General features: G+C 61.7%; 1 protein-coding gene across 4 annotated transcripts in view; it reads left to right on the top strand.

Moving 5' to 3' along the window:
* Window positions 1-10,427: 10,427 nt before the first annotated feature.
* Window positions 10,428-15,108, top strand: part of FAM207A (family with sequence similarity 207 member A) — a 29,441-nt gene continuing 24,760 nt past the window's right edge. For 2 of the 4 annotated variants that reach the window (XM_032865245.1, XM_032865243.1), the window contains exons 1-2: window positions 10,429-10,614; window positions 12,760-12,868. In XM_032865245.1, coding sequence (XP_032721136.1) covers window positions 10,477-10,614; window positions 12,760-12,868 — 247 coding nt within the window. In that variant the 5' untranslated portion in view covers window positions 10,429-10,476. Of the gene's footprint in view, window positions 10,615-12,759; window positions 12,869-15,108 lie in introns of all 4 variants that reach the window. The other 2 variants (XM_032865244.1, XM_032865246.1) reach the window with 2 other exon arrangements.

Genomic DNA, 15,108 nt, shown 5'->3' with positions numbered 1-15,108 from the left:
TTCAGCAGAGATAAAAAAAAAAACTATGAAAAAGAATAAGATGGGATTTAAATTAAAAATACAGTGACAGAGATTAAAAAAATCATTGAATGGTCTTAATGGGAGAATGGTGAGACGGAAGAAAGTGAGTGAACTTGAAGACCATTATGAATGATAGAGAGAAAAAAGAGATTGGCAAAGACAGAGCCTGGGCCCCTGCAGGATAACATCTGCATTACTGAAGTCCCAGAAGGACAGAAGTGAACGGTTGATAGAAAAAGCATTTGAGGGGCACCTGTGTGGCTCAGTGGGTTAAGCCTCTGCCTTCGGCTCAGGTCATGATCCCAGGGTCCTGGGATCGAGCCCCGCATCGGGCTCTCTGCTCAGCGGGGAGCCTGCTTCCCCCTCTCCCTCTGCCTGCCTCTCGGCCCACTTGTGATCTCTGTCTGTCAAACAAATAAATAACATCTTTAAAAAAACGTCATAGAGCCTGGGTACAGTGGCACAGCGCTCAAAGGAAAGGGCCACCAGCCTTGGATTCTCCTGCAGTTCCCTTGTTCCCCACAAATGAAGAAGTAAATACATTCTCAGACGGAGGCACAGTGAGATTAGTCTCCAGCAGATAAGCTCTCACAGCCGTCTTAAGATTTCCGAGCGAAATGATACTGGAAGTATAGATACTGAGGAATAAAGACAGAGCAACAGACAGGGACAGAAGAAGGAGGACGAGGGAGCTGTGCCACAGCAGTGCCGACCGGTGGAAGACAGGGAAGTACCCCGCTGCTCTCGGTCACACGAGCTGCCGCAGCAGAGAAAAACCATCCATAGTCCGGTGGGGCCTTCCTTAACCGTAACGGGCCGACTCCATGAGCTGTAAGGTTTGTAAATGGGCACACAGCTAACAACAGGCTCATAGCACACGGACACGGTAGGAGCTGCAAGGAGAATGGGCGAACGCACACTTACAACTGCAGTCGTCAGTGCCCCCCTCAGCAGCCTGTTAGAAGGAGACAAGTGGAGCGAGCACACGGACGATCTGCAACACGTCAGCCAGCAGCCGCAGGGCGCGCGTGGCATTCAGCAAGGAGGACAGACTCCTGCCGCCTCCAAGAGAACCGAAATCACTCCAAGTATGTTCTGTAGCCAGAGTGGAATTTAACTAGAAAATAACCAGAAAGAGGTAGAGAAATCGCCAAAGAGACAACACACTTATTTTTTAAGACCTTATTTATTTATTTGACAGAGAGACAGATCACAAGGAGGCAGAGAGGCAGGCAGAGAGAGAGGGGGAAGCAGGCTCCCCGCGGAGCAGAGAGCCCGACGTGGGGCTCGATCCCAGGACCCTGGGATCATGACCTGAGCTAGAGGCAGAGGCCCAACCCACTGAGCCACCCAGGCGCCCCCACACTTCTTAATAATCTGTGGGTCAAACAGAAGCCTCAAAGTAAATTAGAAAATATTTTGAGGGGTACCTGGGTGGCTCAGTCATTAAGCATCTGCCTTTGGCTTAGGTCATGATCCCACGGTCCTGGGATTGGGCCCTGTATTGGATTCCCTGCTCGGCGGGGAGCCTGCTTTCCCTCTCCCACTCCCCCTGCTTGTGTTCCTGCTCTTGCTGTCTCTCTGTGTGTCAAATAAATAAATAAAATCTTTAAAAAAAAAAAAAGAAAATATTTTCAATGGAATGAAATGATATGCTGCCGGTCGTACTACGGGATGAAGGTAAAGCAGCTCCTAGAGGCAAATTGATGGCATTACATGAACGTATGAGAAATTCAACAACATGAGTGAATCCCAAGCATTCTTCAAGTGAAGAAAGTCAGCAGAACAGAGACTCAGTGGACACTGGGAAGACAGACACCAAAACCACACGAGATACCATTTCCCATGGGGACAAATTCAGAAAGATGGTGAGGTAATGGGGGGTAGTTGGTGTCACTTATTTAAGCGGGTAATATGCACACCATTTGTCCTTCCTGGTAGCTATAACCAGGACCACAAAGTGTCTGTGTCTTTATTGGGTCATTAGCATCTATAACATAATTAACTTACATCTAGTAATGGGGAAACGTCTAGGCAGACCATGGCACATCCAGTCTCTAGCACCATGGAGCAGGCAAGACCAGGGTGTGGTGCCAGTGACTAGGGCAGTGAGGTGGGAGACAGGGAGTCCTGGGGTGCGTGCCAAGGGGTTTCTCCACCCAGGAATAATGGTGTGAAACAGAGGAAGTGATGGTCCCACCAGCGGAAGCCTTTGTGGGGCGTGAGCATGAGAGACGAGGCTTGGTGTTTTGAAAAAAGCTGAAGCCAGGGGTGGAAGAACAGAATTCTGGGAAAAATCTTTTCCCCAAAGTCCCAATAAATTCCATCTGTGGTCACTTTCCTCTAGCCTTCTAGTAAATCAACTCTATTTCATCCGTTGTTCATTGAGGACGTGTTGCCTGGCCCAGTGCTGTGTTAGATGCCCAGAGGGCATGCAGCCTGCGCCCTCCAGGACACCATGGCCCAGTTCAGGGACGAGCTTGTCACAGTGTTATAAGGCAGAAAGAGCGGCAGTCCCTCAAATTATTCTGGGCATGGGGTGGGGGGGAAGCGGACAGCCTAAGTGATGTAAAACAGAGGAAGAGATGCAAGAGGCAGCTGTTTCCATTCTCTGGCTGTCCCAAATGCTGGCCTGGGCACCCGCAGCCCCACTCCCCACCCCCCAGCCATATTCCCACAATACACAGCACTAAGAGTTCTCAAAGATTAAGAAATAGTTTAATGATGGCCAAAGTGAGGCTCCCTTTATAGAGACTCCCAGGCACGCTGCGGTGTCTTAGCCAAAGTCAGGAAAAGTCTGGAAAGCGAGGCAGTACAGCCCACGGTGCTGTGTGGGTATGACGAGCCAGGCCTGAGAACGGGGGACCCACTCATCAGAGGAGGCACCGGGGAAACACAACCCAGCACTCAGAAGGCAGAAAGCAGGGGCGCCTGGGTGGCTCGGTCTGCTAAACGTCTGACTCTACATTTCGGCTCAGGCCATGATCTCAGGGTCCTGAGATCCAGCCCCAAGTCAGGCTCTGTGCTTAGCTGGGAGTCTGCTGGGGATTCTCTCTCCCTCTGCCCCTCCCTCTGCTTGAGCAGTCCCCTGCGTGCTCCCTCTCTCTCTCAAATAAATAAATAAATCTTTAAAAAAAAAAAAAGGCAGGGAACAAGCTTGGCCCTTGAAAGGGTGCCGTGACGTGGCGGCATTCAGGCCAACAGCAGGGCTGTGACAACATTTCCCAGCTGACACCCTCCTATCCTGCATCCCTTTGCGACTTCCGCCTGCCCCAGCTCTTGTCCTTTCGTGACCGCTCCCCGATCTTCACTTTTATTTTCTTTTTAATTTCTTCCTCGCAGTAACTTCCTTCTGCAATGTTGATTCAGCTGCTGCTCCCTTTGTGGGGCAGGAAGGGGGTGGAGGAGCCCGCGAGGCAGCTGCGGAGGAGGCGCGAGCATGCTGGGGGGTGGGCAGAGCAGAGCGGAAAACACTGTCAGCCCCGCCAGGTGCTCTGAACAGTTCTCTCCCTGGAGCCCCCACAAATCCAAACCAACAGGCAGAAAGCCACACCGCCAGGGCCACAGAGATCCTTACTGAAATCCAGGCCACACGGGTGCTAGGGCAGCCAGGCGAGCGTAGAAGGTAGGGAAGATGTTTGAGGGGTTGGGCCTTTTCCAGCCACCTACTGTCCTGGATGCTGACCTACGTGTCCTCATCCCCACTTACTGCCCAACTACAACTTCATGTCAAGCAGAAGGTCTTTTCTCCTTAGTCTTCCTCTTTCTGGCTTCCTCCTTCCAACCCGGCTAAAGGCAAGACACCCCGAGGAGGCCGGGGCAGAGGCTGGCCTATGGCCTGAGCAGGGACTGCCCAACCCTCACCAGAACAAAAAGATTAACCAACAGACTTGACTTTGTGGAAGGTCACACTGAGGACATGTTGGAGGGCAGAAGACTTGGCTCCTTCAAAGGAGATTGAGCCAGAAAAAATGAAGCAATTATCAAAGCTGGGGGAAAACCAGAAGTTGTATAAGGAAGAAAATATAATTCTAGAATGTTCCCTTGGCTCAGCAGTGCACAGTTACACTGTCAGGATAACCAACGCACTGAGCCCAGGTTAGAAATGGAACTGTTGGAGGGCACCTGGGTGGCTCAGTCAGTTGAGTATCTGCCTCTTGATCTCAGCTCAGGTCTTGATCTCAGGGTCATGAGTTCAAGGCCCATTTTGGGCTCCATGCTGGACATGGTGCCTATTTTAAAAACAATAATTTAAAAATGAAACTGTTCATCGTTCTACAGAGATGTGATGGGCGGGGGCGTGAGGAGCTAACATCCTCATTACCACAACAGGAAGGTCATAATGCCTTCCTGGTCCCCTGGAATCTAATTTCTCCTTTCAGTATGAAGACCGGGATGACAGGTGGGGCTTCCAGGAGGTCAGGCGAGCCGTCTAACCCTAACCCAGGTCCCAGGGTCATTTCTCTCCTTATGGTACCTACCAAATTGCCATTTCCTGTTCAATCTGTCATTTCTTCCAATGTCAAATAAAGCCCCTTTTGGACATCTTTAGGGACGTGTGCCCACTGGACGTCTCGGCTGCCTTTGTCAAATCAACTTTGTACCTTCCAAACCTGGATTAAGGAGCTCAGTTTCCATGTTTGCCTTCTAAGCTCCTGTGGCTGTAGGGGCCTGGTTTGGGGGCATGGATGCTAGGCTGAGAGAGGAGCATGGACTTGGGGTCCGACAGATGGGCCCGCTGGTAGCGGTAGTCGTCTCCAGACAGCCAATCCCTTTTCTTCCCTGGGCCCCCATTTCCCTCACCCCCCCTTCCACTGTGAGGACAAATGAAGACATATGAAAGGGTTCCTCAAAGGGCCTGGCACACACAGCAGGTGCCCAATAAGTGTGAAGTTGCAAATCATCAGAAAGATGGCAGCCACAAGGTCCCAGGAAGCATGGAGCTCTCAATCAAATTACAGCAGATTTTTCTTTTTTTGAGGGGAGTGTCTATACCTGGAGTTAAAGGAAATTTCTTTTGGGGCTACCTGGATAGCTCAGTTGGCTAAGCATTGACTCTTGATTTCGGCCCAAGTCATGATCTCAGGGTTGTGAGATCGAGCTCCGAATCAGGCTCTGTGCTCAGGGCAGGGTCTGCTTGAGCTTCTCTCTCCCTCTCCTGCTGTCCAGCCTCCTGGCTGTGGTGACAAGCAGTCGCTTCTGGCCTCGGGCTCCCCACCTGTCCATGAGGTGAGTGATCACTGGCCTCCCCTCCGTGGGTTTGAGGTTATGGGCCGACGGGGACAGAGAACAGGCCCGGCCCAGAGAAAGTGCGGGAAGAGCGAGCAGGAGGCATGTGTCACGGGGCTGCCGCGGAAACTGCTCTGCGGCACCAGGGAAGCCTCCGACCCGCCGCACGTAAGCGAGCTTAGCTGGGCTCAGAGCAGGCAGAGCCCTGCTCCATACCAGTGGCTCCCTGGGGAGGCCGCTGGGTGGGAGAGGAGGAAGTACACACAGGAACCTGGAAATCCCGGCCTAAGTGCTGGGCAGGGTCCGTGTGAGGAACGCACACCCGGGGCCCACACCCAGCCCGTGGATCTCAATCCTGATGGGGGCGGGGCTCGAGTGTCTGTTTCACTCGCTCCAGGGGGTCTGATGGGATGCTGGGTCCGGAGCCCCGAGCAGACTTTGAGCCCCGGGGCTGCTGGGTCTGCACTAGGAAGGCACTCGGTGCTGGGGAAGAAGGACTGGAGGACCTCAGGGCCCAGGACAGAACCAGGATCCCATGAAGCTGAAGTCAACCCTAGGGGCCTTTTTTCTCTCTCCAAAAGCTTCTCTCTTGGCCTCCCACACCAGTTTCAAGACTACTCCTCCTCCGCGGAGGAGATCCAGGCATTTTATTCTGCTCCCCAATTCCCCACCAGCACCCCCCCAAGCCCCAGAGGTCAGTGTTCCCGTGCCTGTCCCCCTGGGTCCACATCACCCTCGTGGGCAGCCAGCTGGGGCCAGGGGCCTCCTTTCCCGGTCTCCCGTGAAGTGCTCCAGCTCTGCCCACCTGCTTCCCGTCCCCCGCCTTGGATCGGGGTCCCAGCCGAGAGCTCTCCCCCAAGGAGCTATCCAGGAAAATCTCGCCCTCCTTCACCTGGGAAGCCCTTGCAGGCTAGGGGCAGCCTTTTCCGTCCTCTTCTTCCTGTTTTCTCTCTCAAGAGAACAGCAGCACCTTTCCAGCGTGGGGCCCCGTGGTCAGTCTTGCTTCTGGCCCGCCGAGGAGCAGGCAAGTGAGCAGGGCTGGGCCACTGGGCTCTGGGAAGCCCAGACGGCAGTTCCAGGTCCCCCGCTGGGCAGGTGGCTGCGAGGCCTCAGCCCAGTTCCTGAAAGGTGGGGGTGATGGGTCCGCCTCTCGGGGTGCTGAGATGAAGAGCCTGGAAAGGGGGAGGTGGGGCGGGGGTCAGGGCCCAGCGCCCAGGGCCCAGCCCACTAGGGCTGGTGAATAAGATCCAGCAGAGGGGTAGGAGAGGAAAATCCCATTCCCGTGGCGGAGCACCCAGGAGCCGCCTAAGCTGGGGTGAGGCTCAGGTTGGGGGGGGCGTTGGAACATGTGCCCTAATCTGGGTGTGACCCTGGCCACCCTCGGAATTGCCCACTGAAGCTCACATGGGTAGGATGGGGGGGCCGGACTGAGACCCAGGGCTGTGTGCTGGGTGGGCTCCAGGGAGACCTACCCCTTCTCACGCCTGAGCAACATGAAAATTTCACGTTTTTAAAAAGGTGGCAAGACCCAGACAGGTGGGGGAAAGGCGCTGGGAGGAACTGACGTTCATGGCCAAGCACCTCTGGGCAAGGGGGTCAGAGGGATTTTAGCTGTTTAAAGTAGGTTTCTGTGTTTTCCAAAGTGTTTCCGGTGGATGTTTGGGGCCTGGGGCTCTGCGGCCGCCCCCGGAGGGCGATGGCAGGCCCCACCCCGCAACCCCTGGGGGCAGAGCGGGCTGGTGAAATCTCGACTTCCCCGGGCCTCTTCCTCCCACCCCTCGCTCACCACTTCCTCCAGTCAACCCCCGGCATCACGCAGTGAGTTGGGACACGTTATTTTTACCCAGAAAGTTTCCAAATTCGGGAACTGCACAGCCCCAGAGCGTTTGCATCTGAACTTCCTGTCGCATTCCTGGGCGCGGACAGGCGCAGACGGTCAGCCCCGCAGACGCGCCCACGGCCTGCGGCCCCGCCGCACTGTCCAGGAGCCACGTGGGACGCGTGCGGTCCGACTCCTGGAAATCCCCCTGGTTACAGAGACGTTCAGACCACAGCCGTCCCGCAGAGATTCAAACCGATCGTTTTAACCCCTGAAGTGTCCGAAGCAAAGCCAAAGGGCACGGGGGTGTGCCCTCTGGGTGGCGGAGAAGGTTCTGAGCGTGGCCTCGGCGCTCCTCGCCCAGAGACCAGGCCAGGCGGAGGACACCGGGACCTGGCGCCTGCCTTAGTCTCCCAATTTGTAGCTGCGCCCCAGTGGGGCAGGTGTCAGCCACACGCCCTGCAGCATGGCATCTCCTTCCCAGAGTCGCTGGGTCCAGGACGCTGGGGAGGGTCCAGAAGATGGAGGAGGGGGGAGGGAAAACGCCCTCCCATCCCTGCGCCCTCGAGCACCCGGGTGGGGCAGGATGGGCTGGGGTCACACTCAGGATTTCAGCCCTGCCAACCCCACGCCGACCCTGAGCCACGAACCAGGCCACATTTGCTGCCTACATTTGCTGGGCCCTGGAGCCCACTGAGCCAGCTGCTGCGGGCGCGCCTGGGGCTCTGTCTCCCCAAGAACCCCGCACTGGCACCCACACTGTGGAAATGGGGAAACAGCCCCAGAAGTTCCTCCCTTGCCAAGTCAACCTCAAGCCTGGACAGCTCTCTGGGGGCGCGGGCAAGGAACTTCCTGCCAGGCGTGGGGCCTGGGGGCACCCTGAGACGGGGACTCAGGCCAGGAAGGGGTTGAAGGGAGTAGAGTGTGCGGGGAGAGGGGCAGAAACGGGCTGACAGGACACGTTCCCAGGGCTGAGTGGGGAGCGTTGGGGCGAATTTATCTGGACCCACGTTGGCCCCGGCTGGTGGCAATGGGGTGGCCATGACACCCCGGGAAGGAAGTCCTGACCCTGGGCACTTGGCGAGGGCAGGGTTAGGGCAGCGGCCTAGGGCCAGGTAGGGCTGGGAGTCCAAACTCCGGGGCTGTGACCGGGCCCAGGCAGCGTCAGAGCTGGGAGGGGCTGCACTACGGGGAGCGGTCGCTGGCCGCCCTCATGCGCAGCCTGGTGGGGTCTGCGGAACGGGTTCTTCACTAGGAAGTCCCTCACTGAGGGCCCGGGGGGGGGCAGGGGGGGACAGGGAAGGGCCGCGGGGGGTCTGCACCTCCTGGGATCCATCCTTCCGCGGCTGCGTGGGACCCCAGGCCTCGGCGCGCGGCGGTCTGGAGACGGCCCGTCCGCAGTCCGAGGGCGCAGGCCCTGGGGAAGCGGATTCTCCGGCAGCCCCACGGCCCCCCAGCTCCGCCCGGAAACCCAGAAGCCCAGGGTGCGCGCAGAGCCGGCCGCGAGCGCCCTCGGGCGACCGAAGAATGAGTCAGGGGAAAAGCGAAGAATCCCGGTTCCCGCTGAGCGCCACGAAGGGCAGAGCGGATGGGGCGGGGCCTCCCGGACCGAGAGCAGAGCCTGGCGGGGCGGGGGGTGAAGGAGGGGGAGGATTCTGTTTTAAGATTTTCACTACATTTTCGGGTGGAGATGGGGAGATCCGGCTGCAGATGGAAATGTGAGGACAGCAGGGTCGGGCGTGGGAAGTGTGGACAGGAGGAGGTCAGCCCGGGGACCATGGGACAGATGGAGAGAGAAGAGGCCCCAGGACTTTGGAAAACTCCTAGCTGACCCATTTTGTCGGACACGATTTTCTCTGTGTGGAGAAAACTTGCACTGCACAGAAGAGGCAAAAAGCAGGCCCCAAAACTGAAGGTGTCGCCGCCCCGGGGTGACCAAGTGCTGAGTGCCGACCGGGCTGCTCACCGCCTCGCAGGAGGTCCTCACCAGAGGCAGCCGGTCTCTCCTTTCCACCGACCTGGGCTGGCAGATACCGAGCAGAGCCCCACGCTGGCAGCTCTTACAGCGCAGGGATGTCAAGCCTGAGAGGGTCTCTGGGGTTTCTTCCCAGGACATTTCTCTGGCTTCAGCCCAGGTCCATGCTGTGAAGTCACCCCTGTACGTTCAGGTCTGGTTCTGCACCTATGAACCGCCTGGTTCCCTGTTGGGCCATTCTGGAACGGGACCGATCGGCTCCTGCACAGCCTGGCCAAAGACACCCTGAAGGGACCTGCTCTCCCCCCAAGTAGGACGTGCCCACGTGCCATAGTCCTGCCTCTTCTAGCACACTGTATGCTCAGTAAAGCCTTGAATATATAAACGGACACAAATTCCGGCCCCTTACGTGGCCTTGAGTCAATCACAGACCCCATCACCTTGGCCTTAAGCAGCTGATGTGGTCATCTGTCCAGTGTCCTGCTGGGGAGCACCTCTGTGTCCCTCCTGAGTAGCGGCCCCCGGCCCTGCCAGCAGCTGGCTCCTCCTTTCCCAAACTCATCTGTGCGCGTGGACTTCCACCGGGCTCCGGCCATGGTTGAGCTGTGGATGCTGACTCCCACTGTGGGGGGGGGGGTGGACACGGTGTGGCTAGTGTCCTGGCTGTCTGGGCTCCCGTGTGGCCCCCATCGCAGCCCTTTTTGTGCTGAACTTTGTTCTGGACTCATCAGCCTTGTGTCCCCAGCAGCACAACAGGGTCCCTGGGGATGGGAGTCACCCCCAGGTTGCTCTCCTGAACGCAGCCGTCCGGGCCGCATGCCCTGGAGCCCGGAGCACGGAGAGCAAACCGGGGCTGTCCGACGAGCGGGGCTCTCCAGCCTGCGACCCTGCCGCGCTTCACCGGGGCTGGGGGAGGTGGGGTGGGAAGGGGCGGGTTGCGCCAGTTTCCAGGAGCCATTCGGAGGAGTGAGTGAGACGGTGTAATTGTCCGGTCAGGGCGGATGAAAGCAGACGCGCCGGGTGGACCACGGGTTGTTGGGGTCCCCCTTGGTGTCCGGGGGACCCCCGCAGACCGGACTCCGCTTGTCAGCACATACAGGCCCGCACGGCCCCGGCCTCGGAGTCCTGCTCTCCCCCGGCGCGTTTCTGAAAGGCACGAGGCCGTGGGGCTGACACGCTGCTGTATTTCCAGCAGGTTTGGTCCGCGGCGCACCTGCTCCGTGGCTACCCCAGATCGCAGGACCGCAGAGGCGGTGGGGGCGGGGCCGCGCGTCCTAGCCCCGCCCCCGTCCGCGCACGTGCGCGGGAGGAGCGCGGATCCAGGCCGCCCGGCTCCTGTTTCCGGCCGGGCCGCCCGCGCGGAGGACCAGCTTCCGGCCGGTGGGGCGGCGCGCTGTCCCGGCTTCCGGCGGCCGGCGGGGCTGGCGGGGGCATGGGGAAGGTGAGGGGGCTGCGGGCCCGCGTGCACCAGGCGGCGGTGAGGCCGGCGGGGCAGGCCCTGTGCGGCCCCGCGCCCCCGGCCCGGGAGGCGGCCCCTGCGCAGGCGGCGGCCGGCGGGGTCGGCGCGAAGGTGAGCGGCGGCGCAGTGGGCGCCCGTGGCGTGGGGCCGCGCGGGGTCGGGGTCGGGGTCGGGGCGGGGCCGTGCGGGGCCGGGTGTTCGCGGACGCGCTCCGCCTGCCGCTTTCGGGGCCGGGGGCTCGGCGGGGTCGGCGCGCCTCGCCGGGGCGGACGCCGGCCGCGGCCCCGCACGGCTCCGCACGGCCCCGCAGCGCGGTCCGAGCCCAGGACGTGGGAGGCCGCGGGCTGCTCGGCGCGCGGGGCTGGGGCGCGGGCGGCGGGCGCTGGGACGCCTGCGAGCCGCGCGGTCTCTGGGGGGAACACCGGGCGGCGCCGGGTGAACGAGCGTCCAGTGACCCGGCCACCCGCGCCCCAGCCCCGCCGCACGCGGCAGCGTCCGGCCAGCGGGGTCCTGCCCACGGCCTGGCCCTCGGGGCGCTCGCGGTACGGGCCGGAGGTCGCGCGCCGGGGCGTCGGGGTCAGCGCTCGGGGCCGGCAGACGGTCCGTCACCGCCACAGAAGCCCGCGGGGCGGCCCCTGCTCTCCCCGCTCGCCCGCCGGTCGGAGCCGCGATGACGGGGAGGGGGCGGCTCTCAGCGTCCCCTGCAGCAGGTGGGGGCGGGCGGGGTCCCGGCCTCTGGCTCTCCTCGGACTGGAGCCGGCGCTCGTGGGGGGGGGGGGGTCGTTGGCCGCCGCGGCCTTTCCCGGGGGGGTTCTGTGAGGGGCGGGGTCCAGCGCGGCCTGGCCCAAGCCGCGGGTCCGGGGCTCCGACGCGTCGGTGAGCGTCCCCGGCGGATGGTTTGCGGGAGGCGGTGGTCGCGCTCTCTGCCCCCGTCTTGCTTACGTGCCTGACAGACACACGGCGGGAGGGGGACAAGCAGGCTCCCCGCCGAGCAGGGAGCCCGTGACCTGAGCCGGAGGTGGCGCCCCTGCAGCCGCGGCTCCATCCCCATCCGGTGCTGGCCAGGCCCGGAGGGGCCCCGCGCGGACAGAGTCCTGCTGATCCCGACCGCAGCCAGCTGGGAAGGAGCCGCCCCCGGAGCCGCCGTGGGCTGGAGCCGGACGCCGCGGCAGAGCGTTGAGCTGTCACGTGGAGACTGTGGGTGCGGGCTCTGGAGTGTGCAAGAGGAGGGGCCGAGAAGACCGGGAGAGGAGGGCGGCCGTGGGCCTGTGGAGACGCAGCTACAGGGGCTGCTCCGTTGGGGAGCACGCCGTCTCCAGTCACTGGGCGGCACCGCAGGCCCGGAAGGACACCAGCAGTGTAGCCCACGCCCGCTACGGGAAGTTCCGGACCCCTGAGGCTGTGAGCGCGGAGCTCCCCTGTGACGGTGTCCGGATGGCCGCGTGGGAAAAAGGGAGTCTTGGCTGTGCGCCACCACGGGCCCCCGGGTCAGCAGGCTGGACCTCACCTGCTGCGCGGCCTTCTAGCTGCCTCCCAGGCCCCAGCTCTGTCCCTGTGGGTTCTCCGACGTCTCCTGCGCACTGACCTCCCCTCCCGCCCGGAGCTCCTGAGGCGCCAGCTCTGGGCCGCAGGCCAGCCCTGCACCTTGGCGCTCAGGCTGGTTTGTGCTCACCACAGGCCTGTCTTGGTCTGTGACTCCCCTGGGGGTCCACGCTGCCCCCCCACCCCCATGCCTGTCCTGGAATGAGCTGGGGGAGGGGGAGCCTGGGAGGAGGGCTCTGGCTCAGCACCGTGTGCGTGGAGGGACTGGGAGGGTTTTGGAGTTTCCCTGTGGGCTGACCGTGGTGGGAAGCAGGCCTGGGGAGAGACGGCCGAGGCGGGACGGTGGTCACCAAACGGGAGAGTGCCGTGGGGAGAAGGTGGTGCGGGTTCCGGAGGAGAGCTGGCTCCTGTCACGGTGCTTCTGAATGTTGACCTTCCGTTCACAGCCCGTACCCATCCAGAGCCCGTGCTACGAGGGTCCCCAGAGCAGGAACAAAGCCCGTTTGAGGCTGGTGGGAGGGAGTGCTGCCTTAGGGGCCCGGGGCCCAGGGCTCAGCTCTGGGGGGCGAGGGTTCCCTCCCCTAGGCTCTCCGTGGAGGAGCTGGCCTGGCCCGGCCCATTGGGAGACCCCACTGGGGGCTCTCCCTGCGGTGTGACCAGCCTCGTGTGTACTCTGGAGCCGTGGAGAGATCTTAGGGTTTCTTTCCTTCTTAGGAATGGGCTTTCACAAGCACCGATATTTTCGCCGGGACGAAGATAGACCCCAGCGCCTTGGTGCAGAAGCTGGACCCGGACGCGAGGAGTGTTGCTTCCATCAGGAGAGGTGAGCATGCGGGGCTGAGGCCTGGGCGTTCAGAGCCTGGTCCCAGGCCACGTCTGAGACACTCACGTGTGGGCCAGGGTAAGGTCAGCTAACCTGTGCGTGTTTTCAGAATGGCAGCGTTTTAAGCTGAACTAAAGTAGAAAGAGCGGCGTAAAGATACCCGTGTACGCATCTCTCTTCCGCCGCACGCTGGAGCGCACTGTTTCACTCCCAGGCTCTTTTGACGCGTGTTGGCAGGGCTGTGCAAACACACGCGTTTAGTACGTGGATCAGCGAGTACTTGTTCTTTATCGTCAGGTACGCACACGGTGCGCACGTCGTCGTGACGTCCTGAAAACGTCTTTGTAGACATCGCTGCGCTCGGGGACGCCCGTCCCGTCCCAGCTCCTGCCCGACTGTATCTTTCCGTGCCGTCCGGTGTGGGGCAGGTCATGTTCCCCGCGTGCTTCCCCATGCGGGACTTCGCCGGGTGCTTTTCTGACGGGCTGCTGCTGGTCGCAGCCCTTGGGCGCGGTGGGCTCTGGCCTGGACAGGGCACGCTGCCACCGCCGCCACCTGGAGGGAGGTGTCCCCGCTGCCCCGGGGACGGCACACGCACAGTGGGGCAGTTGGGCGATGGCGGCGTGTGAACCCGTGCAGGGCAGGGCCGTCTGCGCAGCCCCGAGACCCTGCTCTGCTGGGATCCGCTGTCTTTTCACCTTGCCGGAGGGAGTCCTGCTCTGCCTTTCGGTCTTGAGAGTTGCAAGTCTGTGCCGTGCCGCGGTCGGCGCTGGTCTCTGGGGCCCCGCGGTACTCAGTCCGTCCACGCGCGCGTTTCGGAACTCTCCTCGTGTTGGGTAACGGCGTGGCTTCCAGGTCTTCATAGCGTCCGGGTTCCGTCTCCTGCTTGTCGCCTTTCTCTGGGCTCGTGAGCTGTAGTTTCGCAGCTGTGGCTTGTGTCAAGCCCTTAGCCTGGGGTTACGCGCGCCGTGCCGTGTGGTTGTTGCTGTTTCCCGGGCAGATGGGCCATCCCGATCTCCGTGGCTTCTCGGTACGTTGAAGCCTGTAGGGGAGCCGGCTCTGCGTTCTCAGCCGGGAGCTCAGTGACCAACAGAAGACAGACGAGAGGAAGAGGGTATCGCCCGGGGGGAGCCTCTGTGAGAGGAGACTCCACGGGGCCGTGGAACTGCGGCTTCTCTGGCATCTTAGCATGGAGGCTGATCCTGTAGGCTTCCAAGGGCACAGACGAGAGGGTAAATCGAGGAGGCCTTAGCGGAGGAAGGGGCGTCGGTGCAGGTGCAGCCAGAGGACATCCCAGGACAGGGACCCCTGCAGTCGTTTTCAGGATTTTCTGCGCTGAGTCAGGAAGGGGCGCTCTGGGAGGGCCCCCTCCCGCGTCTGCCTGCAGCTGCGGGACGCCTTATGGTGGCCCCCAGGGCAGGTTCGTCCCTCACGGGCCCCCGGCTGTCTTGGAGGACGCCCGCCACACAGCGGGATGTAGCTCGGGCTGCGTCCTGCCGCGGTGTGAGCCCCTGTGCTTCCTCAGGGCCACGGGGGCCGCAGGCCCTCAGGCCTCTTCGTCGACCAGCGACAGCTGTTCTGTCTTCGTCTGTCCACGTGGACGGCTTCTCCCCCTTCGCTCGGCGTTGGGTGAGAGCTCTGTGTTCAGGGTCGCTCTTCGGGGTTTCTGAGTCACCGTGTGGACTGTGCCTTCAGAGAGCGGACAGACGCGGTCTTCCCACGTCCCCCCACCCCCACACTGTGCCACCCTGTGGCCTCTACCCTGCTCTGCCTGCCTCCGTGGTGGCTGTGCGGCGGTTTGCCTCCTGCCCGTGGGGCGGGCTCAGGCGTACTGGTCCGGCCCCAGTCTGGGCCGCACAGGCTGAGCCCTCCGTGGGGTGGGCGGGCAGCGGGCGGGAGATGGCACCACTTGGCGCACGCTGTCTTCTCGTCGTGTGCTCCTCACGGTCCCGTCTGTGGCTGCCAGCTGGAGCGGAGCGGCTGAGCCCAGCCAGACCTGTTGCCGTGGCGATGCGCCCTGGGCAGCTGCCCGCTCCGTCCCGGCGTACGGTGGAGGCAGCTTGTGTGTGGCTCTTGTTCCCGTGGCCGCTGACGAACCACTGTCAGCAGCAGCCGTGTCCATGGGCGCGCACCTGGGCTCCCCCTGACCTGAGACGGTGGGGTCGGTGGGGCGCTCCGGGGACCCCAGTCCTGCGCCCGCCTCCAGCCTGCCTGTAGTGGGGGCTCTGTGAGGGGCTGGC

The sequence above is a fragment of the Lontra canadensis genome, unplaced genomic scaffold (assembly GCF_010015895.1).
Source record: "Lontra canadensis isolate GAN:19392208 unplaced genomic scaffold, GSC_riverotter_1.0 scaffold29, whole genome shotgun sequence".
NCBI classification, from domain to species: Eukaryota; Metazoa; Chordata; class Mammalia; order Carnivora; family Mustelidae; genus Lontra; species Lontra canadensis.
This window is presented reverse-complemented; position numbering and strand designations above follow the sequence as displayed.